The 24,744-nt window shown below is 41.7% G+C and overlaps 1 protein-coding gene across 1 annotated transcript; it reads right to left on the bottom strand.

Annotated features, from left to right (window-relative positions):
• Nucleotides 1-2,461: 2,461 nt before the first annotated feature.
• Nucleotides 2,462-23,081, bottom strand: LOC138814862 (steroid transmembrane transporter SLC22A24-like). Its single transcript, XM_070003953.1, has 5 exons — nt 22,522-23,081; nt 17,483-17,586; nt 5,104-5,258; nt 4,825-4,987; nt 2,462-3,199 (listed from the first exon to the last, which is right to left on the bottom strand). The coding sequence occupies exons 1-5, from the start codon at nt 22,921-22,923 to the stop codon at nt 3,067-3,069; spliced, it is 957 nt and encodes a 318-aa protein (XP_069860054.1). The 5' UTR covers nt 22,924-23,081; the 3' UTR covers nt 2,462-3,066.
• Nucleotides 23,082-24,744: the final 1,663 nt, after the last annotated feature.

The raw sequence follows: 24,744 nt of genomic DNA, 5'->3' as shown, positions 1-24,744 counted from the left end.
GCAGCTTCTCATACACAGCCTGGGTGCATGGAACAACTGAAAAATGGATATTTTTGCCTTGGCGTTGTCCTCAAAATCCTCCTGCAGGTTGGATTTCACAAACTTGGACAACAAAAGTCAAAAGCATTCATGAGATGTCAATAATGTGCCAATTATATTGTTAAATACTAGAAGATGAAACACATGTGGTATGTTGTATCTTCAAGGAAAACTACAGAGTAGGGACTTGGGCAGAACCCAGTTTGGGTTCTTCCCAGGTGGGAAGAACCATGAAAGATTCAGGAAGAGGGGAATTAGATAAGATTAAAGCCTGTTTAAATACTGAGGCAACAACCAGTAAAGAACCTTGACATTTAAAAAGGTATGGGTGTGTGTGTGTGTGTCTGTTGGTCCTATGGCTTGAAGTCAGGGCCTGGGTGCTGTCCCTGAGCTGCTTTTGCTCAAGGCTAGCACTCTACCACTTGACCATAGCAACTCTTTTGCCTTCCTCTGTTTTTTTTTTCTTTTTAAATTTTTTTTTTTGGGGTCCGGTTTTGGGGCCTGAACTCTGGTCCTGGGTACTGTCTTTCAGCTCTTCAGCTCAAGGTTAGAGCTCTACCACTTGAGCCACAGCATCACTTCCGGCTTTTTTTCTTTTTGCTTATGTAGTGCTGAGGAATCAAACCCAGTGCTTCATGCATGCAAGGCAAAGGCTCTACCACTGAGCTACCTTCCCAGCCCTCTTTGCCTTCTTCTGTGTAATCTTTTGGAGATAAGAACCTCAAGCAGCCTTTGAGTCTTGATCCCAAGTTCTCAGCTTCCTGAGTAGGTAGGATTACAGGGGTGAGGCAGATATGACTGGCTTGTGTTTATTATTTTTATAACAGTTTATTCATTTTCTATATTAGGACTGTGGAGAGTTAATACTGGATATGACAGACTGTTCTATCAGCGAGTTAGTATTTTAGATTTTCCAAGTAAAGACACAAAATACAAAATGAGGAAGTGTCGCTGAAATGTTCCTTGGGACACTATTTAGTAATACTGTTTATTTCAAATGTTATCTATCATTAATGACAGATGTGAAGAATTCAGAGCTCAGATTGAAAGGCAAGAGTTTGTTGCTGAGGACCAGTATGCTACAATTTTCCAAGCCTTCAAAACTACAATAGGAATTTCTAACCTTTGCCTAGCTGGATTCAGCTAGGCTCTGGATTCCTTTGTATGTTACCTCTCCCTTTTGAACAAAAACAATACAGTATTTCCACAGTGCTCATATAATCATTGCATATTGGATGAGTTTGGGACAGGTGGACTTTTTTTTTACTCTGTAGCTTCACAGATTTATATAGAAAGATTCTATAATCAGAGAACAATGCTTAAGTAGTCCCATGCACATTTACACCTCATTAAAATGTTAAGATTCTGTGGGCTAGAGGTGGAGATCATTTTCGTAGCATGTAAGAGGCCCTTAATTTAGTACCAGCACTAGGAAAAATAAATTCTGAACTTTGAGCATATGTTGGTTGTAATGAAAGGAAACTTTTGGAGACAGTGCTATTTCATATAGCAGAGGGATGACATTACTTTGATTGGGAACATAAAACCTTTGTGTCTTCCTTGGTTAGCGTTTTCTTATGTGGCATTTGCTGTCTTTCAGAGCAGCCTGTGGACACGTTTCTCCGCAGTGCCACTGCCGCCCAGTTTGGTGATGTGTCAAAGGCCTCCTCCAGCTCTTATCACCTTAGTCCTTTCTAGACCATTAATGCTGGCTGAACACTTTCTGGTTTTCTCACCAATGCCTGGCACATAGACTGGATTAGCACCGATTTTGTATTAGACTGTCTCTCAATTTTTCTGCCCTATTTTAAAATGTTTCTTGCAGAGAGATGCTGTGAAGTTAATTCCGTCAGTAATATCCAACATTGTGCTGACACACTTTATGTATTCAAAGGTATTTATTTAATTCTTTCTTTAGTTAAGCTGCTCCTGGGACTTGAACTCAGGGGCTAGGCATTGCCCTTGAGCTTTTGTGTTCATGGCTGCCACTGTGCCACTTGAGTCATAACATCACTTCCAGCTTTTGGGTGGTTAATTGGAGATATGGGCCTCACAATCATTCCTTCCTGGGCTAGCTTTGTGGCTCGATCCTCACATCTACGCGTCCAGAGTAGGTAGGATTATAGGCATGAGTCACTAGGGCCCTGCTACAAAGATTTTAAAATGAGTCAGTAAAATGTATGTATGAGTGAGCCAGCTATATTAGGAACTAGGTTCTAGAAATATGGAGAAAAACAAATAAGAAAAACATCAACAAACCCCAAACCAAGAAAAGAAATACCAAAAAAAAAAAAGATTTTCAAAGAACTTTTCTACATAGGCAACATCTTAGTACTCTCTGATATTGACAGTGTAAATGTCAGAGAAAGAAGGACTTTTATATAATTACTGCCAAAGCACTTGGATTAGAGCAAGAGTTCCTATTTGTTGCCTACTAAGCATTTAATCTTTGAATGAAATGCATGGAAGTTAAAATGATATTTAATGTTTTCCCTAAAGTGAACCATGATTTATTGAACTAGTGAGAAAGGGTTACTGCTTCCTTGCCCATATGTGTGTCGTTTGTGGGAAATTGCTCTTTTATTCAAACAATGATGTGATTTCTGACAAAAGATAGACACATTTTTTATTTGGTACTTCTTTCTCTACACAATAATAAGACTGTGGGGGAACTAATTCGGTGATGTGCAAGTGTCACTTAGAAGCAGCGTGCTCAGGAGGCTGAGAACAGAAGATCCCAGTTCAATGCCAGCCTTGGCAGGAAAGTTCCCAAGACTCATATCTCTAATCAATCAACAGAAAACCGGATGTAGCATGGTGGCTCAAAGTGATAGAGTGGTTGCCTTGGTCGAAAAAGCTCAGGGTCAGTATCCAGGCGGTGACTTCAAGCCCCATGACCGAAAAAAACAAAAAACAAAAACAAAGAAACTTCTCACTTAGAAAATTCTAATTTGGGATATGCCTAAAGGACCCAGAATAGTAGGATTGTGAGTTCAAATCATCTATTCCCAGTAATCAGCCCCCTTCTCAGATCACCTCAATGCTCAGGGTCTCCCAAGCATTCTTCTTTCCATTTATACGTGCAACTCTTCTAAGTTCCTCTAAGCCCTTTTCTAGCTGATTGCTAAAAACCAGCCACCAAGCAGACTCTACCAGCATCCTGAAAAAGAAGACAGCAGAGCTACAGTAAACATCTAACTGCTTATTTTACACATAACTTTAATCTGAAATATCTTTTCCTGTCCATTTCATATAGAGTTTGTACATCATAGTAGAGTCATTTCTGATTAAATCTGCCTTCTCTGGTGGACTTACAGGAAGGGTATCTAAGTGTTTGTTTGTTGAAAGTAATTATAGACAACAAGGAGGAATGAACAAATAGTCTGAGTATCCATTGACATTCCAATGGTTAATATCCCTATATGATCTACATGCCATATAATTAATCTCTGTAGATAGTTTATTCAGTGATTTTATACACAGTAAAATTCTTCACACTGGGAACATGTGCTCACACTTCTAATTATAGCTACTCAGGAGGCTGAGATCTGGGGATCACACTTTCAAGCCAGTCTGGGCAACAATGTACATGAAAATTTTATTCCACAGTATGATCAAAAACCAGTATGAAAGTTGCTGGCTAAAGTCTTAGAGTTTGCTCATTTTATCACTTTTGATGAAAACGTAAAAAGTACAAAGCATTAAGTAATTAAAGAAGATAGCAAAAGATGGAAAGACCTCGCATGCTTATATACTACTGAAACTGTCTACTGATTCAATGCAGCCCCCATCAGAATTCTACTGACAGGCCTTGCGTAAATAGAAAAGGCAATCTTAAAACTGATAGAGAAGTGCAACAGACTCTGCCGAGTCAAAGCATTCCTGGACAAAAAAAGCAATGCTGGAGGTATCACAATATTCGGCTTCAAATTGTGCTACAAAGCCAGAGTAATGAATCATCATGGTAATGGTAGGAAAAAAAGATACGTATTCCAATGGAATAGAATATAAGTCCTAGAAATAATATCACAGAGTGGCATATTATTACTCAAAAAGATAAACAAATTTATGTTTTTTATAGAAAATGGATGGAACTGGAGATCAAGTTAAGTGAAAAAAACCAGACTCTGAAAGACACATATCATGTACTCTTCTCTGCAAATCTGTACTTAAATATATTCTATATTATATGGCACTTGTATGTTATGAGTGTAAAAGGGGCTCTAATGCTGGGGAGCCACAGAAATACAGGGAGATTTAAGTCAGTAGTTGATGGGGGTGGAGTGCAAATATAACTTCATTCTGTAAAAAACAGCAGAGTTAAGCCTGTTAAACGAGTTAAAAGTATATTTTGAAAAGGAGGGGGAGATGGCATTGGAAAAGCGATTAGAAGGTGTGAATATGGTCAAAGTCCAGTGTGAATATGGTCAAAGTACATTATTTACATGCTAATAGAAGGTGTGAATATTGTCAAAGTACATTATTTACATGTGTGGAAATAGCTCCCTCAGACCCCTCTTATTCCAAGGAATATATGCTTTAAAACGAGATTAAAAAAAGATTCCATAATAATTCTGTGGTTAAGATAGAAAAGCGCTCACTCCACAGCTGCAGCCTCCTCGCAGAGTACATTCTGTTCTCCTTTGTATCTCAGTAGCACAGTGGTGACTGTGGGTGAGGTGACAGGATCATTCAAAGAATACACAGATCCCAAGTGTCAGGTCCTCCCTCTAAGCCTCTATTTCCCCTTTCATTAGAGTTAAAGGCCACACATATTGTCCATACCTTGATAACACGCAGCAGACCAACAGAGGTATGGATAATATCAGCTGCAGTGTGGTCCAACTTCGAAAGAAAAAAGCCAGTCCTCCCAGCAGCATCTGCCCAGTACTGTAGGAAGTAAACATTGCTAACAAAGCTTGGGATTGAGGTCTTGTCCACTCTATAACTGGAAGAAAACACACTTGTAATCATAGTTGTGTGGTTATAATCATTTTTTCCAAGTCATGTCTTCAAGACATTTCTAGTCAAGAAGGAAATGAAAGGATCAAATGACTTACTTACTGAGAACAGAAGAGTTTGCTAAAATAGGCATGACAGATAACCCAGCTAAGAATCGCAGGGAACAGTAAACAATGAAGGTGGGAGCAAAGGCTGCACAGGTGTCACCGATGGCCATTTGGAACAAACACCACCTGAAGATGGTTTTCCGCCCAAACCTAAGAAATATTGGACTATGTGAGATAATTCAAGACCAAAAACAATAACACTAAAAACAGCCAAAGATATCACATCATGAAATTTAAGGTAGATCTTGAATCTTTCTACAAAGATTTTAGGTATCATCGATTTGAAATGTGCTATTCTTTAAATTAAATATTAAATATTAATCAATGCTAAATATTATTTCTACATTATACTTGAGATTTGTTGCAATTTCTATATTAGCCAACAGCTGAAATGGAAGAAGCTGAGCAATTTGCCAATGAATGTGATATCCAAAGTCTCTCAGTGAGGACACGCAAAGTCACCATAAGAACTCTGGTGCCATGTCAAGCCATATAAAAAAAGAAGATAACATCTGAGATTTTGTCAGAAGTGTTCATTAGTAGACACATATTTGGGATGACAGGTTTGTGTGTTATGCTTAGAGTCCTGAGGAGTGAAATCAAGAAAGTTCTGCTATCTTTATTAGTGTCTGTGCACTGTCAAAGTGGAAGTCCAACTTGTTTGACAGACAGAATGGGAAGACAATCCATCAAAGTTTTATATAGATAGCTTAACAACCATTCTCAGCTGTGTCTTGCAAAGTCTGTTTCAGCATGAACAGTAGACAACTCAGAAACCTCCTCTCCCTTCAGGAGTGGATAGAAAGTTCACAGAAGAGAGAATAAGGCTCAAAGAAGATTTAAACCATCTAAATAGACCCATATCAAGCAATGAAACAATAAGAGATCTCCCATACATGAAAAGCTCATGACCAGATGGATTCACAGTCGAATTCTATAAGGTCTTCAAAGCAGAACTGACACCAGTATTCCTCAAACTTTTCTATGAAATTGAAAGCAAATGTTCACTCCTAAACTCATTGTATGAAGCCAGCATAACCCTCAATCTCAAAAGCAAACAAGGACTTATCAGAAAAAGATAGAGAGAGAGAAAGAACTATAAATCTGTTTTTGATGAACATTGATGCAGAACTTCTCACCAAAATTCTGGCCAATCACTTCAACAACTCATCAAAATACATACATAATTAGGAAACAGTATTTACTCCAGGGATGCAAAGCTGGTTCAATATTTCCAAGTCAATTGTTATAATCATCACATCAATAGGAGTAAGGTCAGGAACCACATGATCATTTCAATAGATGCAGGAACCTCATAAAAGAAACCCCAAACTTCCAAAAATCAACGATGAATTAATAAATGGGCAAAAGAACTGAACAGACACTTCCCAAAAGGAGTACAAAATAGCCATGTGCTGGTGGCTGTAGTCCTACCTATTCAGGAGGCTGATATATGAGGATCATGGGCAGAAAAGATCGTTAGACTCTGAGATCCAATTAACCATCCTCTCCCCTATTAAACCCACTCCCCAAAAAACCCAGGAAGTAGATTTGTGGCTCAAAGTGGTATAGTGCTACCCATGAGCAGAAGAACTCAGAGACAGCACTAAGGCCCTAGGTTCACAGTCCATGATTGACAACCCCTCCCCCCAAAACAGAAGAACTACAAATGGCCAATCAATACATAAAGAAATACTAACTCTGGTGACAAAGAAATGGTCATTGAAACAATACTTGAATTCACCTCACTCTAGGAAGAATAGTCATCTTCAAAAACGTAAGCAAGTAATGGAGGCAAGGATTTTTTGGGGTAAAGCACAATTTTTTATACACTACTTTTGGACCATAAACAAATGTGAGCACTGAATAAACCAGTATAGATGTTCTTTAACAAACTGCAAAAAAAAAAAAACAAAAAAAAAAAAACAAAAAAAAAACAAACTACCATGCAATCTAGTGCTACCACTCTTGGACATTTGTTCTAAAGGATGTGTATCAGACTATTGTGGGGACGCCTATATGCTCATATTCATGGAAGCACTATTCACAAGGGTCAAGCTATCAATACTACTCACAGGCCATGAATGAATCAAGAAAATGTATGTATCATGAATATTATTAAGCTAAGAAAAAGAATGAAATTACATCATTTCAGAGAGGTTGATGGAACTGGAGATCATCATATGAAATGAAATAAGCCAGGTTTAAGAGTACAAAGTTCACATGTTTTCTCTCATATGTACATGCTAGACCTAAAATAAGCATATATAAACACATATAAGATACACATGTTATATATAGTAATTCTATTCATCGAAATTATATAAGATTGTATTATTATATATAACAGTATTATAATACTAATGTACATTATATACTGCAGTACTATAATATATAATGTTATCTAATAATATAATCATACATACAATATAACATTTTATCGTGTATATATAAAATCATTAAACTGTGGTGATGGATATATAAAATCCCATGGTGAAGTCCCTTTAACAATTAAAAAGCATTTCAATAAAAGTGAGTATTAGAAGATGGAACATGACTGTCTGGGGTGTGGGCACTCGTAGGAAGAAACTGAACAGAGGTTAAAGGATGGTGAATAGGATCAAAATACTTTCTATACAGAGGTGGAATGGAACTATCAATATCGGTTGTTGCAAGTGCTTTAGAGAGGGAGAGAGGGAGGGATGAAGAGTGATACATGGAGTTATTCTAATCAAGATACATCATATGCATAAATGGACATGTCAAAATGAAATCTAGTACGAGTAAGAGATGTTACTAAGAGGCTACTAGGAGATGTAAGAATGCATAAATAAGGAGATAGAGGCAAGATGGCAGATTGCTGAGAGGAAAGTCAGTGTCTCTCCTCACTGACAGAAGGTCCAGAGCTCAAGTAGGAAAAGCAAGCTGAAGTAGGGACACCACGCATAGTCCAGTAGAAATAAATACTATGGAATCTTAAGCCTGTGAAATTGAGGTGGGGTAGTGGGGGAGAGAAAACCTGACTTAAAGGAATCCAAGAGCCCTGTGGCGGGGGTTCAGGCCTGTATTCCTAGAAGCTCAGGAGACTACGCCAGCACGGCCACTATGAAAGTCTATGAGATTCTCATCTCCAATGTTGGGAGTGGAAGTGTGACTCAAGTAGTAGAATGCCTACCTTGAGAGAAAAAAAACTAAGAGAAGGGACGGTGCCCTTCCCTTGAACTTTTTCAAGTCCCAGGACTGGCACACACACATGCATGCACTCCCCCACCCCTACCACCCCAAACAGAAAAATAAAAACCAGTCTCAGAAAGACAAATATCACATGCTTGGTTCTCCTTCCTTCCCTCCCTCCTTTCCTCCTCCCTCTGTCTTCCCTTCTTTTCACACCCTTCCCTTCCTTTCCTTTCTTGCCAGCATTGGGCTTGAACTCAGAGACTGATTAATCTCCCTTAGCTTTTTGCTCAAAGCTAGCACCCTATCATTTGAGCCACAGCTTCACACCAGCTTTTTACAGGTTCATTGGAGGTAAGTGTCTATGGACTTTCCTTCCCAGGCTGGGGTACAGCTTTGATCCTCAGATCTCAGTCTCTTGAGTAGCTAGGAGTATGAGTCACCATACCTGGCTTTCAATGTCTTTCTTTTAGGTTTTATAGCTTTCATTGTAGAGGTCTTTAACTTCTTTGGTCAAGTTTAATCCTAAATATTTTAGTTTGAGAAAGCCATTGAGAATGAAATTGGTCTTTTGGCTTTTTTCGTAGATGGCTTATTGTTGTTACATAGAAAAGATACTCGTTTTTTATTTTGTAATTGTGAATACATCAGTTCATCAGATCCCACTATTGTCTAAGTTTGTACAATACAAATTAAAATTTCTCTAAATGTCTTCTTTTTTTGTGTTTCTTTTTAATTGTGAAAGTACTGTACAGAGGGGTTACAATTACATGGGCAAGATAATGAGCACATTTCTTATCAAGCATTGTAGCCTCCTCCTTTGTTTCCCCTTCCCATCTCTTCGTATCCTCCCTTCCCCCTCCCTGTTCCCCCCACCAAAGTTGTAAAGTTGGTTTTGCTACATAACGACTTGTACATCTCATAGTTGCAATGGGTCCTCCTGTATCATTGTTTGAAAATTTTGTTTTTTCCCTTCCCCTCCACATATACCAACATCATATATAGTAAAAGCGGGGGTTATAGCATGGGTGAGGGACATACAAGGCAACAAAGATATAATCTTATAAATATGTTAGAAACAACTGCATGAAAGATCTCTCTCTCTCTCTCTCTCTCTCTCTCTCTCTCTCTCTCTCTCTCTCTTTTTTTTTTGGTCATTGGTGAGGCTTGAGCTCTGGACCTGGGAGCTGTCCCTGAACAATTCAGCTCAAGGCTCATGCTCTACCACTTGAGCCATAGCACCACTTCTAGTTTTCTGGTGTTTTTTTAAAACTGTAATTAAGTGATTACATAATTTCCCAAATTTCACAGTATTGTGGGATAATGATGCTCATTTAAAGGCACAAACTCATTCTAACTTTCTTGGAGCAAATTGTCTATCATGGTCTATAACATATAATGGTGTACACATATACACCATACATGTGATCAGCAGCATGGGGTTATTTAGTAGTGGTTTGACCAGATGTGTGGAAGTTCTTTGTTTCTTAAGTCCTGTTAATTTTGGTGTATCACCTAACATTTTGGATTTAACATCCAGTTATCAGGGAGACCATGTACCGTTTGTCTCATTGCTTTTGACTTACCTCGCTCAACATGATTTCTTCTAGCTCCATCCATTTCCCTGCAAATGCCATTATTTTGTCATTTCTAATGGCTGCATAATATTCCATTGTGTATAGATACCACAATTTTTGGATGCATTCATCTGTGGTGGGGCATCTGGGTTGTTTCCATATCCTAGCTATTGTGAACAGTGCTGCAATAAACATGGAGGTGCATGTGTCCTTGTATGTTGGTTCCTGTTGTTCAGGATAGATGCCTAGAAGTGGTATTACTGGCTAATAAGGGAAGTCAATCTTTAGCTTTCTGAGGACCCTCCAGACTGCTTTCCAAAGTGGTTGTATAAGTGTACATTCCCACCAGCAGTGTAATAGGGTTCGTCTTTCTCCGCATCCCCTCCTGCATTTGTCGTTGGCTGACTTGTGGATGTGGGACATTCTGATTGGGGTAAGGTGGTATCTCAGGGTTGTCTTTATTTGCATTTCCTTCACAGCCAGGGATGGTGAACATTTCCTCATGTGTTTCTTTGCCATTTTTATTTCTTTATCTGAGAAGTCCCTCTTTAGTTCCGTTGCCCATTTTGTAATTGGTTTGTTAGGTTTGGGAGGGATTAGTTTCTTGAGTTCCATGTATATACCGGATGTTAACCCCTTGTCTGATATATTGCTGGTAAACATTTTTTCCCAATTAGTTGGTTGTCTTTCTAGCTTGGTTGCAATAGATTTAGCTTTGCAGAAGCTTTTTATATTAAGGTAGTCCCATTTGTTGAGTCTCTCTCCAATTTGTTCTGACCCTGGGACTCTGTTCTGGAAGTTCCTTCCTGTGCCTGTAAGTTAAAGTGTGTCTCCTACTGTGTCCTGCAGTAGTTTCAGAGATTTATGTTTAATGTTAAGATCTTTATTTTGAGTTGATTTTGGTGCATGGTGATAGGCTGGGATCCACTTTTAGTTTTCTTTTTTCTTTCTTTTTTTTTGGGGGGGGGGGGGGATCTGGTCCTGGAGCCTGAACTCTGGGCCTGGGCACTGTCCCTCAGCTCTTCAGCTCAAGGTTAGCATTCTACTACTTGAGCCACAGCACCACTTCCGGCTTTTTTCTTTTTGCTTATGTGGTGCTGAGTAATCGAACCCAGGGCCTCAGGCATGCAAGGCAAGCACTCTACCACTGACACACCTTCCCAGCCCACACTTTTCTTTTCTGCATGTGCACGCCCAGTTTTCCCAGCACCAGTAGTTGAAGAGGCCGTGTTTCTTCCATTGTATGTCTTTGGCTCCTTTGTCAAATATCAGCTGACTGTAAGCCTGTGGATATATTTCTGGATCTTCTTTTTTTTTTAAGTTTTTAATTTTTTTGGGGTCCAGTTGCGGGCCTGAACTATGGGCCTGGGCGCTGTCTCTCAGCTCTTCAGCTCAAGGGTAGCGCTCTACCACTTGAGGCACAGAGCAACTTCCAGCTTTTTTCCTTTTTGCTTATGTGGTGCCGGGGAATCGAACCCAGGGCCTCATGCATGCAAGGCAAACACTCTACCACTGAGCCACCTTCCCAGCCCTGGATCTTCTTTTCTATTCCATTGGTCTTCAGTTCTGTTTTTATGCCAGTACCATGTTGTCTTTGTTATTATAGCTCTATAATAGAGTTTGAAGTTCGGCATGGATATCCCTCCCTTGTTGTCTTTATTCCCTAAAATTGTTTTGGCTATTCTAGGTCTTTTGTTGTTTCATATGAATTTTTGGACTGTTTTCTGTATTTCAGTGATGTACGTCATTGAGATTTTAATAGGAATTGCATTGAATTTATATATTAATTTTAGCAGTATTACCATTTTCACTATATTAAGTCTGCCTATCCAAGAGCATGGGCGGTCTTTCCATTTCCTAGTGTCTTCTGCAATTTCTTTCTTTACCTTTTTATAGTTTTCATTAAATAGTTCTTTTACATCTTTGGTTAGGTTAATTCCTAAATATTTTATTTTTTGGGAGGTTATTGTGAATGGGGTTGCTCCCTTTATTTCCCTCTCTTCTTGTACATTGTCAGTGTACAGGAAGGCAACTGATTTTTGTGGTTTGATTTTGTATCCTGCTACTTTGCTGAATTGATTTATGATTTCTAAGAATTTGGGGATGGAGTTTTTGGGATGGTGAAGGTATAGTATCATGTCATCTGCAAAAACGGATGGTTTAACTTCTTCTTTCCCTATGTGGATCCCTTTAATGTCTTTTTCTTGCCTTATTGCCCTGGCTAAGGTTTGGGGGACTATATTGAAGAGGAGTGGAGAAAGTGGGCATCCTTGCCTGGTTCCTGATTTTAGGAGAATTGGTTGTAGCTTTTCCCCATTAAGTATAATATTGGCTATTGGTCTGTCATAAATGGCTTTTATTGTTTTAAGAAATGTTCCTTCTATTCCTATTTTCTCCAGAGCTTTTAGCATGAATGAGTGTTGAATGTTGTCAAAGACCTTTTCTGCATCTGTGGTGATAATCATGTGATTCTTGACCTCAGCTCTGTTGATGTGTTGGATTACATTTATTGACTTAAGCATGTTAAACCATCCCTGCATCTCTGGGATGAAGCCTACCTGGTCATAGTGTATGGTTCTTTTTTAATGTGTTTCTGGATTCTGTTAGCTAGAATCTTGTTAAGGGTCTTTGCATCTGTGTTCATCAAGGAAATTGGCCTGTAATTCTCTTTTTTGGTTGGGTCTTTGCCTGGTTTGGGGATGAGTGTGATATTGGCTTTGTAGAATGAGTTTGGGATAGCTTCTTCCATCTCTGTTTCTCTGAAGAGCTTGAGGAGTATGGGTATTAATTTTTCTTTAAAGGGCTTACAGAATTCTGCTGTGAATCCATCTGGTGCTGGGCTTTTGTTTGTTGGAAGACTTTTGATAGCTTCCTGTATCTCGTTTTAGGATATTGGCTTGTTTAATTGATTTACTTCTTCTTTGCTCAGTTTGGGCAACTTGTATTTCTCTAAAAATGCATCCATTTCTGCCAGGTTTTCTTCTTTTAGAGAGTATAACTTTTGAAAGTAGTCTGTTAAGATTGTTTGGATATCTTGGGTACATGTTGTGATTTTTCCTGTGGCATCCCTAATCCTGTTAAGATGGGTTTCCTCTCTTCATTTTTTAATTAATCTTGCCAACGGTCCATCAATTTTATTTAGTTTTTCAAAGAACCAGGTTTTTGTTTGTTTAAAATTGGCTGTAGTTTTCTGATTTTCTAATTGATTAATCTCTGCTCTTAATTTGGTTATCTGGCTCCATCTAGTAAGTTTAGGTTCCATTTTTTCATGTTTTTTCTAGCTGTTTTAATTGCAACATGAGATTATTTGCTTGGTCTGTCTCTATTTTCTTGATGTGGGCACCGAGGGCATTAAATTTCTCCCTCTGGACTGCCTTTGCTGTGTCCCACAAGTTTTCATTTTCATTGAGTTGTAGGAAATTTTTTATTTCTTCTTTGATCTCTTCCATTACCCAGGCATTGCTAAGGAGTGTGTTGTTCAATTTCCATGTATTAGAGACATTTCTGTGATATGCTTCGTTATTGAGAACTAGCTTGGTTTCATTGTGGTCAGATAGGACACAGGGGATTATGTCGATCCCTTTGTATCTGCTTAAGTTCCTTGCATGAACTATGATATGGTCTATTTTGGAGAAAGTTCCATGAGCTGCTGAGAAGAATGTGTACTGTGTTGTTTTTGGGTGAAATACTTAGTAGATGTCAGTTAATTATGCTTGAAGTATGGCCTCACTTTATTCGGGAGCTTCTTTGCCAATCCTCTGGTTGGTAAGACCTGTCCTTTGTTTAGAGTGGGGTGTTAAAGTCTCCTAGTATTATCGTATTGGGATCTATTTTATTTTGTAAGTTTGAGAGTATTTTCTTAACATATCTGGGTGCACCAATGTTTGGGGAATATAAGTTGATGATGGTAATATCCTCCTCTTGGATTGTTCCCTGTATTAATATGTAGTGTCTGTCCTTGTCTTTCTGTACTGATTTTAATGAAAAGTTTATTTTGTCAGATATCAGGATAGCTACACCTGCTTTCTTACTGGGAGCATTTGATTGGTAGATCCTTTTCCAACCCTTTACTCTGAGTGTGTTTGTATGTTTGGCTGAGAGGTGGGTCTCCTGTAGGCAACAGATGGATGGGTCATGTTTTCTGTTCCAGTCTGCAGTTCTTTTTCTTTTGATTGGCGAATTAAGCCCATTAATATTAAGAGATAGTATAGAGAGATGAGATGCATTGTGGTCCCTGTCATTCCCTGTTTTCCTCCGTTTTTCTTCTTTCCTTTCCTCCTGTGCTTGCTCAGTTAGACTTTGATTAATGCCTGTCTGGGTGCAGGTCCCAGTTCCTGGTTGCTTTCTTCAGGTTGTGTCCCTCCTCTTAGTGTTCTTTGTCATGATGGCTTAATTTTTATGTATTCATTTAGTTTTTCTTTGCTATTAAAAGTTTTCAGTTCTCCATGGAATGTGAATGCTAGCTTTGCCGGGTATATCAGTCTGGGGTGGCAGTTATTGGCTCTCAGGGCTCGAGTGGTACTTTCCCAGGCCTTTATTTCATTCAGTGTTTGTGTGGAGAGATCTGCAGTGATTCTGATTTTTTCCCCATTGTAGTATAGCTCCTTCTCCATTTTTGCTGCATGCAAGATTGTTCCCTTATTATTCAGATCTATCATTTTTTACTATAATGTGTCAAGAAGAGTTTCTCCTGGGATCTTGCTTGTAAGGTGTTCTATATGCTTCTGTTATGTAGGTAAGATGTTCTTTTTTGAGATGGGGAAATTTTCACCGATTATCTTGTTGAATAGGTGTTGTATTCCCTTGCTATGATATTCCTCACCTTCTTCATCCACTCTATTTCTTGGCACTATCTGCTTGCTCTTGAATTTCCCTTTGGCATAATTTGAGTGAATTTTCCATATCTATCATTTTTTGGTTCAGTGGGTGTATTCTGTCTTCTGTATCTGATACTCTACATTCCATTTCATTCACTCTTTTAACTGTGGCTTCCATTATGGTTTGCATGGAGGAAATGGACTCCTTTATGGATTCGATGTTGGTTCTCAAAGTACTGATCTCACCTCTTAATGAGGTATGTACTGCCTCTATTTTGGCACCTATCTCACTTCTTAGTGAAGTGTGTGTAGCCTCTTTATTTGCATGCATCTCCTGTTTGATATCCTGCATCTCTTTTGATAGTTCATCCCTGTGCTCTTTCAATTTCTGGTCTATTTCTTGCTTTATTTCTTGAGTCATTGCCTCTAGCATCGCTTGGATGTAGGTTTTGTCTTCCATTCCTGCTTTGCTCCCACTGTGGCTTTCCCTGCGTGGCTGTTGGCTCTTGGGGATAGCTTGCTATCCTGGGTGTTGATAAACCTTGTAATTTTTCTCTGTGATTTTCACATGGGGGTTCAGGGATTATTGGAGACTAATCTGAAATTTTGTTTTGGTGTGTCTGTCTTTGCTTGGTTGCTGTTTCTGTACTGGTAGAGAGTCTGTACCTGATCTGGGTTCTGTTGGGGGCCTACCTCCAGCTGCTGGTTTGACCTACATAGGATTCTCGGCTCTCTGCTGTAGATCACTGGCAATTCCTACCTTTGGAAGGGTTGAGCAGCCTAGACTGCTTGTGTTTGCTCCTACGCGTGCTCTTGGCAAGATCGGATGTTCTGGATGCACTCTCCCAGATGCTGGAGTCTGCTATGGGCTCCTAATGGTTTTTTTTTTTGGCGGGTTGTGGGCTTGAACTCTGAGCTTGGGTGCTGTCCCTCAGCTCTTCAGCTCAGGGCTGGCACCCTACCATTTGAGCCACAGCACCACTTCTGGCCCTTTCTGCTTATGTGGTGCTGAGGAATCAGATCCAGGGCCTCATGCACCCAAGACTTGCACTCTACTGCTAAGCCATCTTACCAGCCTGAGCTCCTGCCTATTATCAGGTGCTGGCGGCCAGTGTTGTCCAATTCCCAGCCTAGAAAATATGGATCGGGTTCTGGTGGGTTTTGGGCTTCTCTTGTCCGGAGCCCCCAGGTCTTTTGTTGTCACAGGCGTGCTTCACAGGGGGTACAGTTCCCTGTTTTTCTCCCCTCTGCTGAGGCCTATGCTCAGCTTTTGACTTCAGTTGGGAGGAGTTGGTTGTATTGTTCAGGCACTGGATCCCCAGGCTTGGTCCGGCCCCATTGCCTGAGGCTCACTGGTTGGGCCTCTGCTGCTGTGTCTAGCACCTACATTATGCAGCCTGAGGTACACAGTTCAAATTTCTTATACTGTTGTGTGTCTTGGCCCAGGGGCGCTGTTCCTGGCTTGGGCATTTAAACTCCCTTCCAGGGGCGTTCTTGCTCTAGCCTGGCCAGTGGAGTGTGCTCCTTGGGCTGGTAGAGTTCTCAAACAGTTACCAGTTTTAATGGGTCCTGTGGTCCAGGTGTTGGGGTAGGGAGTCTGGGTCAGGGTCTGGGGATTCCCAGACTGGTTGCCCTTGAGGGATACACTGTTCCCTGTGGGGTACTCACCCTGGAGCTAGTTGTTTCTGTGTGATGTAGGTCATCAGTTGCCATTGCAATCAGAGTTCAGTTGGGGTGGTTGGGGGCTGGCCTGGGTGGTGGTGGCTCTGTGTGATTCTCTCCTTTCTCTGCCTCCATCGATGTTGATGCTGTCAGGTCCACGCCTCGGGATGGGCCTCTGGCCTCTGGCCGAGGTGTGGGGGTGGGGCCTCCGTACTCGTTCTGAACGCTGAGGTTTGTCTCTGTTTGCACTCTCCGGATCAGCACCAGTTCCTTGCAGGTCTCCTGCTCTGGTGTTCTGTGGGTGTCCCCTGTAGCTCTGGGGCTGCCGTCGTGGGGCAGAGTTCCGGGCTCAGGGGTTACTGGTCGCAATCAGCGGGTCTGACATTGGTATCTCAGGCAGCTTCTGCGCGGGTTATCTCCAGACAGCCCCCTGTGTCTCTGGAACTCCGGCATCCCCCACCAGGCCGGCTGGCCGCAGCTTGGCACACTGCTGCAGGGCAAGTAAAAATTGGGGGTGTAGCTCTGGGTTTCCCACCCTGGGGTTGACCGGCTTTGGCGGGATGGAGCCTCTCTGCTCCGTTGGAGAGTGAGGGGTGGGGGTGGGAGCTTTGTGCAGACTCCCAGCTGGTAGGTTGCTCTTTTTGTGGCGATCAGTGGGTCTGCAGACCCTTACCTCAGGCGGCTTCTGCGCGGGTGATCTGCAGGCAGGCCTCTGTTTGTCTGGGACTCCAGCAGCTACGGCCGGGCCAGCTGGCCACGGCTTGATGCGCCGTCACGCGGCCAGCAAAAATTGGGGAAGGGGTCTTCGCTCTTCTCTGTTCTCAAATTCTTTCTCTCTCTTTCTCTTTTGTTATTTTCCACCTCCTGTTTTTCACTGGGTGTTCATCTCCTTGTTGTCGGTCTCTTGGGGAATTAAGCGTTGGAATTCGAACTCTCTTTTGGTTGGGGAGAGCTGTGGAATTTCCCTACTGCCCCGTCGCCATCTTGGTTCCCCCCCTTCTAAATGTCTTCTAAAAGATACTTTTCTGCTGAGTGCTGGACTACTATTTAGAGCACAAAGTTAGAGCTCAGCTGAGATTTTTTGACTACAGAAAAGACTATACCATCTGATCAACATCCACAGAGAAAGTGCAATGACACCTACCTGTCTGAAAGATGGCCAAATATCAGACCTCCCAGCAGTGACCCAATCATAAATACTACTTGAACTATCGATTTGGATGACTGGTACTCACATACTAGGTCCCACTGGAAGAGAAAGGAAGAGAGAACGGTGTCAGGAGAGTTGAAGCCTTCAGTGGAAACAGAGGGAAAATGTGCTGTGGTATGTGGATCCTGCTTCCTGTCCATTTCCTCTGCAGCCACTCTCCTCTGCCAGGCCACACACCTTCAAATACTCAGCTCCTTTCAACTCTTCAGGTTCTGTCTCTGTCTTCAAAGTTTCCATGGCTCTCTGCTCTTTTCTAGCTCTTTCTCAGCTCTTTCCTTCTCTTCTCTTTCCCAGCTCTCTTTCCTAGTTCTCTCTTTCCACCTTTCCCAGATGCTCTCTCTTCTAGTTCTCTCTCCTCATTTCTAGCTCTTTTCTCTCTTTTCTAGCTCTTGCTCTTTCCCAGGTCTGTCTCTTTCCCAGCTCTTTCTCTTTTCCATCTCTCTCTTTTCCCATCAATTTCCTAGGTCTTTCCCAGGCCTTTCCCAACCGCATGGAGGACCAAGATGGCCTGGTGCCAGCCAGAACGATGAATAAACCTACCCCTTATCTGAATACCATGTGTGTGGTGCTGTTATTACTCGGGTATGTCTTTTTAAAAACCTAACATAAGGGTTAGGTGGCTCAGTGGTAGAGCTCTTGCCTTGCATGCCTGAGTCCCTGGGTTCGATTCCTCAGCACCACATAAGAAAAAAGAAAAAAGCCGGAAGTGGCACTGTGGCTCAAGTGGTAGACCACTAGCCTTGAGCTGAAGAGCTGAGGAACAGAGCCCAGGCCCAAAGTTCAGGCCCCATGACCGGACCCAAAAAATAAAAAAGAGTAACAAGATAAAAATCTAACATAATCCCACCAGGATAGGTAGGATTCTTCTCCGTTTTTTTTTTTTTTCCTTTTTTTCTTTTTTTTTTTTCTTCCCTTTTTGCCCTGAGTAATACCCACAGTTCTAATGGCCTTTTTTTCGGAAATGGTCTGTGTGCTGCGGACATAGCGCATCGATACCATTGCTGGCCTTCACGTCCACATCCACATCACTTCTATACTCTGGTGAGTGAAACTACTCTCTAATGGCTCTCTGTCACTCAGTCTCTTTCCAGACGTGGCGCCACGCCAGTGAGATCCTCCAGCCAGTAGCTGAAAGGCCTGTCACCTCTGAAGCCGAGGATGCTTTGCTTTGGGGGCTTGGCCATTTCTCTCTAGAGGGCTCTGGGGAAGTCGGGGCGCTGCTTCTGCCTCGTCAGCTCTCCTTTACTCACCAGATTGACTCTCCTACACGTTTAATGGGGTGCTGCGAATCACGCCTGAGCTGTGGAACCCCTTTGAAATGCCTCCTGCGCTCTCTGGAAGGCCAGAGCACCTCATTTTTATGCAATTCTCAGATGTAGACAGTTTCTGCCATGGTAAATGGTCAGAAGTCTGTTTACTTTCAGGCTCTCTTTGCTCTCTCTCTGCCATTCATTTCCAACTTTCCCTATCTCTCCCTTTCTCTTTTCTACATTTTGGCTTGTGCCCTGAAGAGTGCGACGCAGGCTGGGTCCCCGCAACCCCCCCTTTTGGATCCCTCTCTAAGGCTAGCCAATGTAGGCTTGATCTATTTGTTCAGGGTTTCTTTGCATTTTTTCAGAAATTCGCCATCTTGAGTTCGCCATCTTGGCCACATGGTGGGTTAAGGGTTTGGCCCCATCTGGCCCTTAACCTTCCACCAAGCTTACTAATCCATCCAGCTATTCTAAGGTGCCTTGCTAACAAGTTGCTCTTTTCACAGGTCCTGGTAACTGAGGCCCAACCATTTGATGTGCTTTGTTAGCAAAGATGTCTAAACATTGTTGTCAAAATTTTAGGTTTTGAGTTTTGCCTTTTTTGTTTTGTGTTGTGTGTTCTACTGACTACATGGTTCTAAAATACTGGGCATATCTGTGCTAAAATTCTCATCACATCTCATGAGTTTTGTCATTTCAGAATATTTGTTGGCAATTCTTAATAAGGACCAGGTAAGCTCTACATATTCTATTTGATCTCCTTGTTGCTTTAATTGGAAATAATAAAGGGCATTTGTGGCAAAGATTTCAGTTCAAAGCCAACCTGGGCTGAAAAATCCCTAAGACTCCATCTCCCAACTAACCTGCAAAGAGCCAGGCTGGAAGCATGGCTCAAGACTCTTATCTCTAACCAGCCAAACACTGGAAGTGCTATTGTAACTCAACGTGGTAGAGCACTAGCCTTGAGCAGAAGAGCTCAGGGACAATGCCAAGGCCTTGAGTTCAATCCTCCTTGAATACCAACTGGGATAAGCCATCCCAGCAATGAGCACCTAGACTCAGCCAGTCTGGGGAACAAGAGAACATGGAGAGGAGTAAGAGGAGATGATGTCACATTAGCTACTTGGTGCTTGCCCTTTCAAAATTAACCAGAGCCGGGAGGTCAGTAGAAGTAAGAAGCCTGCCCATTCAATGTCTATACCTGTCTACCTATTAACTGAACAGGAATTTATATTCTTGCCTTTGTCACCTGACTTCTCTACCTAGTCGCCAGATGTCAGAAGTAGCTAGGGACACTTCTATCAACATTTTCAGCCCCAAGACCTTCCTCTTGCCATTTATTTGCTCTCTAGTATATTTTTTTCCAGCCCCTCAATGCTCATGAGACTTCTCCAGACTTCATCTAAGGACTCATGCCACCAAGGGACAGCTGCTACTCACTGCCTTCTGTGGGAGGAGACCAAATTCCAGCCTTTTACCCCTATTGTTTATGCCACTTGTCAGCAGGAAGTATCCAGAGAGAATCTTCACTGTATTTCAAGATTATTAACAGGCTGGAATGTAAGGTCTGCTCCTGGATGGCTAGCAGACTCCACCCTCCTCGCAGCAAAGTCTCCACCCAGTACCTGCGTTACCTAGGCAACTGGGACACCTGGAAGAGGTCACATCTGCATCTGCTGAGGTCACATCTGAATTTGATGTGGCCACACCTTTTCCACCCATACCCTAGATAAGGCCAGCCCAGGACCAGATGCCCTCTCTCTGCTCTTTTCTAGCTTTCTCAGCTCTTTCCTTCTCTTCTCTTTCCCAGCTCCCTTCTCTTAGCTCTCTCTTTCCTACCTTTCCCAGACACTCTCTTTTCTAGCTCTTTTCTCTCTTTTCTCGCTCTTGCTCTTTCTCAGCTCTCTCTCTTTCCCTGCTCTCTCCCTTTCCCAGCTCTTTTTCTTTCCCACCTCTCTTTTCCCAGCTCTTTCCCAGGTCTTTCCCAGGCCTTTCCCAACCACATGGAGGGCCAAGATGGCCTGGTATCAGCCAGAATGATGAATAAACGGACTACCCCTTACCTGAAAAAAAAAAAAAAAAGGGTTTCCATGGCCTTATCTCTCTATTCTCCTCAGATGACCAACTCCATCTGTTGCATGCATTAGCTTCTACACACATTCTCTGTGTGTGTGTGTGTCTGTGTGTGTGTGTCCATCCTGGAACTTGAAGTCAGGGTGGGGCCTGGGTGTTGTTCCTGAGTTTTTTGGTTCTCTTTTTGTCCAGTCGACTGCTTTTCACTTGAACCACATGCTTTTCAGGTTTTCTTATGGAATTTCCTGGCTTGGATGTCTATGAACCAGGATGCATAGATCTTAGAATCCTATGAAGACAGGATTATAGGCATAAGCTAACAACACCTGGTTCTACACATTCCTTTTTCAAAATTTTATTTCCTCAGCATTTATGTATGCATGTATGTATGTATGTATGTATGTATGTATGTATGTATGTATGTATGTATGTATGTATGTATGTATGTATCTGTCTATCTTGTTGTTCTGGGGGACCGGGGCACTCTCCCTGCCCTATTTTGCTCAAGGATAGCACTCTACAGCCTTCAGTCACAACACCACTTCTGGCCTTCTAGTGGTTAAATGAGGATAAATTTCCTGATGAACCATGATCCTCAGATCTCAGCCTCCTGAGTAGCTAGGATTACAGTGCTGAGCCACCAGCACACATATTCTTTAGTTACCATAATTTATAGCATAGAAAAGAATATTTTAAAGACAATTGAGTTACCATAATGGAGAGTACATGACAAAAACTCTTCTTTGTCTGCCCCATGATATAACCCCTGCTTTCACTGTATTTGATCTTGGTACAGTATGTGGAGAGGAAGGGCAAAAGCAAATCGTATAAATAGGGATACAGGTGGACCCATTGCAACAATGAGATGTACAAGTCATTATATCGAAAAACGAACTTTACAGCTTTGGTGGGGGGGGATCAGGTGGGAGATGGTAGGAGCAGTATGGGAAGGGATGGGAAGGGGAAACAAAGAGGAGGCAACAATGCTTGATAGGAGTTGTACTCGTTATCTTGCCAATATAATTGTAACGCCTCTGTATAGTATTCTCACAATGAAAAAAAAGTTCTTTTTTTCCCTAGGAAGAAAGGTTTCTTTATACTTGAACTAATACAAAGTCTGTTAAATTTCTTTTACCACTCAATAATTCAACTGACAGAATAACTCTCATCTTTGGATATACCCATCCATTCAGTTAAAAAGTATACAAATGCTGGGGACTGGATTTATGCCCCAAAGGTTCTGACTAACTTGCTCTGGATAATAATTCATAATAAGTATTGAGAGCCACAGAACTAGCATAATATTTTCCTTCATGGTATGTCCATTGCTCTTTAAAATTACAACTGTCTTTCTCATTAGATCAAATTATTTAATAACAGTTGTCTGTGTAGATTGTTTCATTCATGACCTCAGTACTAGTAACTCAATCATGTAGATTGTTTCATTCATGACCTCAGTACTAGTAACTCATCATCTTGGTAGTATAGATGAGCAGTTGCTAATTGCTGAAGGAATAGAAAATACAAATTGCTGACTAATATACTATGGGGAGAGAAGGGGATTGAATATATAAAGCAAGTCTGTGCTTTGTATTACTGCAAAAACCTTTGAGCAGACACACAGAAGGTTTAAATGGGGCCTCTTACCTCAGTGACAATAGTGGAGTGGAAGTAGCTTTTGTCATACACCCAGCCGTCCACACAGGGCTCTGTTTTTGCCTCACTCAGGTTCCAGAAGGTGCTGTTCAGGTGGAGGAGCTGCCATTGGGGATGGACAAAGCGCCGGCACTTCTCTGGCCTGAGGTTGGAGTCGAGTGGGATGGAGATTCTCAGGAGGTCCTCCTGGCTGAGGAGCCCAGTGCCATTGTCAGAGAGCGTGCCATTGTCGAGGATGCGCACCCAGCAGCGGTGCTCAGGCACGGCAGCCGTGAAGTTCTCTAATAGAATATGAGGATATGCTATAAGAATTATGATAAAAAAGCAAAGTAGCTGAAGGATCTGGAATCTTCCTAGGACTCCAACATGCTCCAGTAGGACCTCGAAACCCATTGGGACTGAACAGGAAGTCTCCCCCAACGGGAATGTGAGTGCTGCTATGAGATATATTGAGAGGGGAACACGTTTCCCTCCACTAGCCCAGCAGTGCTGCACTTGTCCCAACTGACTGTCTTCTCATTGGGCCCTGTCTCACCACTCTATGCCTGGGGAAGGAATTTCCTGGTCCTGTGGGTTTTGGCAGCTAGATGGTTTTAATAGTTACTAGAAGAGACTTTTTGTTGTTGGTTTCCAGGAATGACTGTGATCTTTGTACTTCTTGAGAAGCTGAGTGATTTTATAATCTAAATGCATGTGTAAAATGTTATTTTCTTTTTTTTCCCCCTTCTTCAGAAGAGGGACATTGGACACCCAGAAATTAACTGGTTTATTATATTTCTGTGCAAAAAACTGGAGCAGAGTAGAATTTTCACTCAAGGTAATGAAAGATGTGGTTAATTAGATGTAAAGCAAAGTGGAATAGTGAATATTAATGCTGACTTTTGGTTAGTGTTTAAATTCTTCTAGCCATGGTGCTTTTATAACATTTGAAATAGGGAAAAAAGAATAGAGAAAGGGAGGAAGCAATTAATGTATTTGTGTGTATGCTGGTCATGGGGCTTGAACTCAAGACCTGAGAGCTCTCCTTGAGCTTCTTTTGTTCAAGGCCAGCATTCTACCACTTGAGCTACAGCTCCATTGCTTTTGTTTCAATGGTTAATTGCAGGGAAGAGTGCCACAGATTGGCCTGGGAAAGTGGCTCAGTGGTAGAGTGCTTGCCTTGCATTCATGAGGCCCTGGGTTTGATTCTTCAGCACCACATATGCAGAAAAGGCCAGAAGTGGTACTGTGCCTCAAGTGGTAGAGTGTTCACCTTGAGCTAAGAGCTCAGGTGAGTTCAGGCACAGAGTTCAGGCCTCATGACCAAAAAAAAAAAAAAAAAAAAAAAAGAATACAGCATATATTCCTGATGGAGCTGTCAGTGAAGTGAGATTACATCCCCTGACCAGGTAGGATTACAAGCATGAGCCAGTGATGCTTGACACCACTTCTCCTCTTCCTCTGCCCTCCCTTCTGGTTCTCCTCCTCTTCTTCCTCTTCCTCTTCTTCCTCCTCCTATACTTCCTCCTCCTGTTCCTCCTCCTCCTCCTGCTCCTCTTTTTTTCCTTCATCCTCCTACTTTTTCTCCTCCTCCTTTTTTTCTTCTGCCTCCTCCTCTTTTTCCTCCTCCTTCTCTTCCTCTTCCTTTTCCTCTGTCTTCTTCCCTTTTTTTTATGAGTCATGGGGCTTGAACTCATCACCTACGAATGTATGTGATAAAATGTCCAGTCATCAAATAATATAAATAAATATAAATAAGTAAATCTAAGAGGTGAGTTTAAAAAAATAAAAATATTCTAGTGTGGTGTCTCGCACCCATAATTCTAACTACTCAGGATGGGGAGATGGAGAGGATGATGGTTCAAGGCTAGCCTAGGCAAAGCTCATGAGATCTCACCATGAGTAGTAAGAGTTGGTTGGGCGGTGTGTGCCTATCCTCCCAGCTAGGTGGGAACACATATGTGAGCATCATGGTCCAACAGGAGGCCCCATTAGACAAATTTTTGAAGGCAAAATGTCTGGAGATGAGGCTCAAGCAGTACAACACCTGACAGTTCAAACTCTAATATCACCAAAAGAAAAGCAGAATAGAAATAAACACAAAGGGTGGGGGGAGATGGTGGTTTGGAGACATCCTACATTGCCCTGCATCTTTAAAAATCTGAAACAAATCAGATGAGGACAGTAGTTAGTGTACAGAAACTAGATGAATCCAGAATTAAGAATTTTAGTTTC

The sequence above is a fragment of the Dipodomys merriami genome, unplaced genomic scaffold (genome assembly GCF_024711535.1).
Source record: "Dipodomys merriami isolate MVZ:Mamm:240054 unplaced genomic scaffold, mDipMer1.0.p SCAF_617, whole genome shotgun sequence".
In the NCBI taxonomy this organism is placed as follows: domain Eukaryota; kingdom Metazoa; phylum Chordata; class Mammalia; order Rodentia; family Heteromyidae; genus Dipodomys; species Dipodomys merriami.
This window is presented reverse-complemented; position numbering and strand designations above follow the sequence as displayed.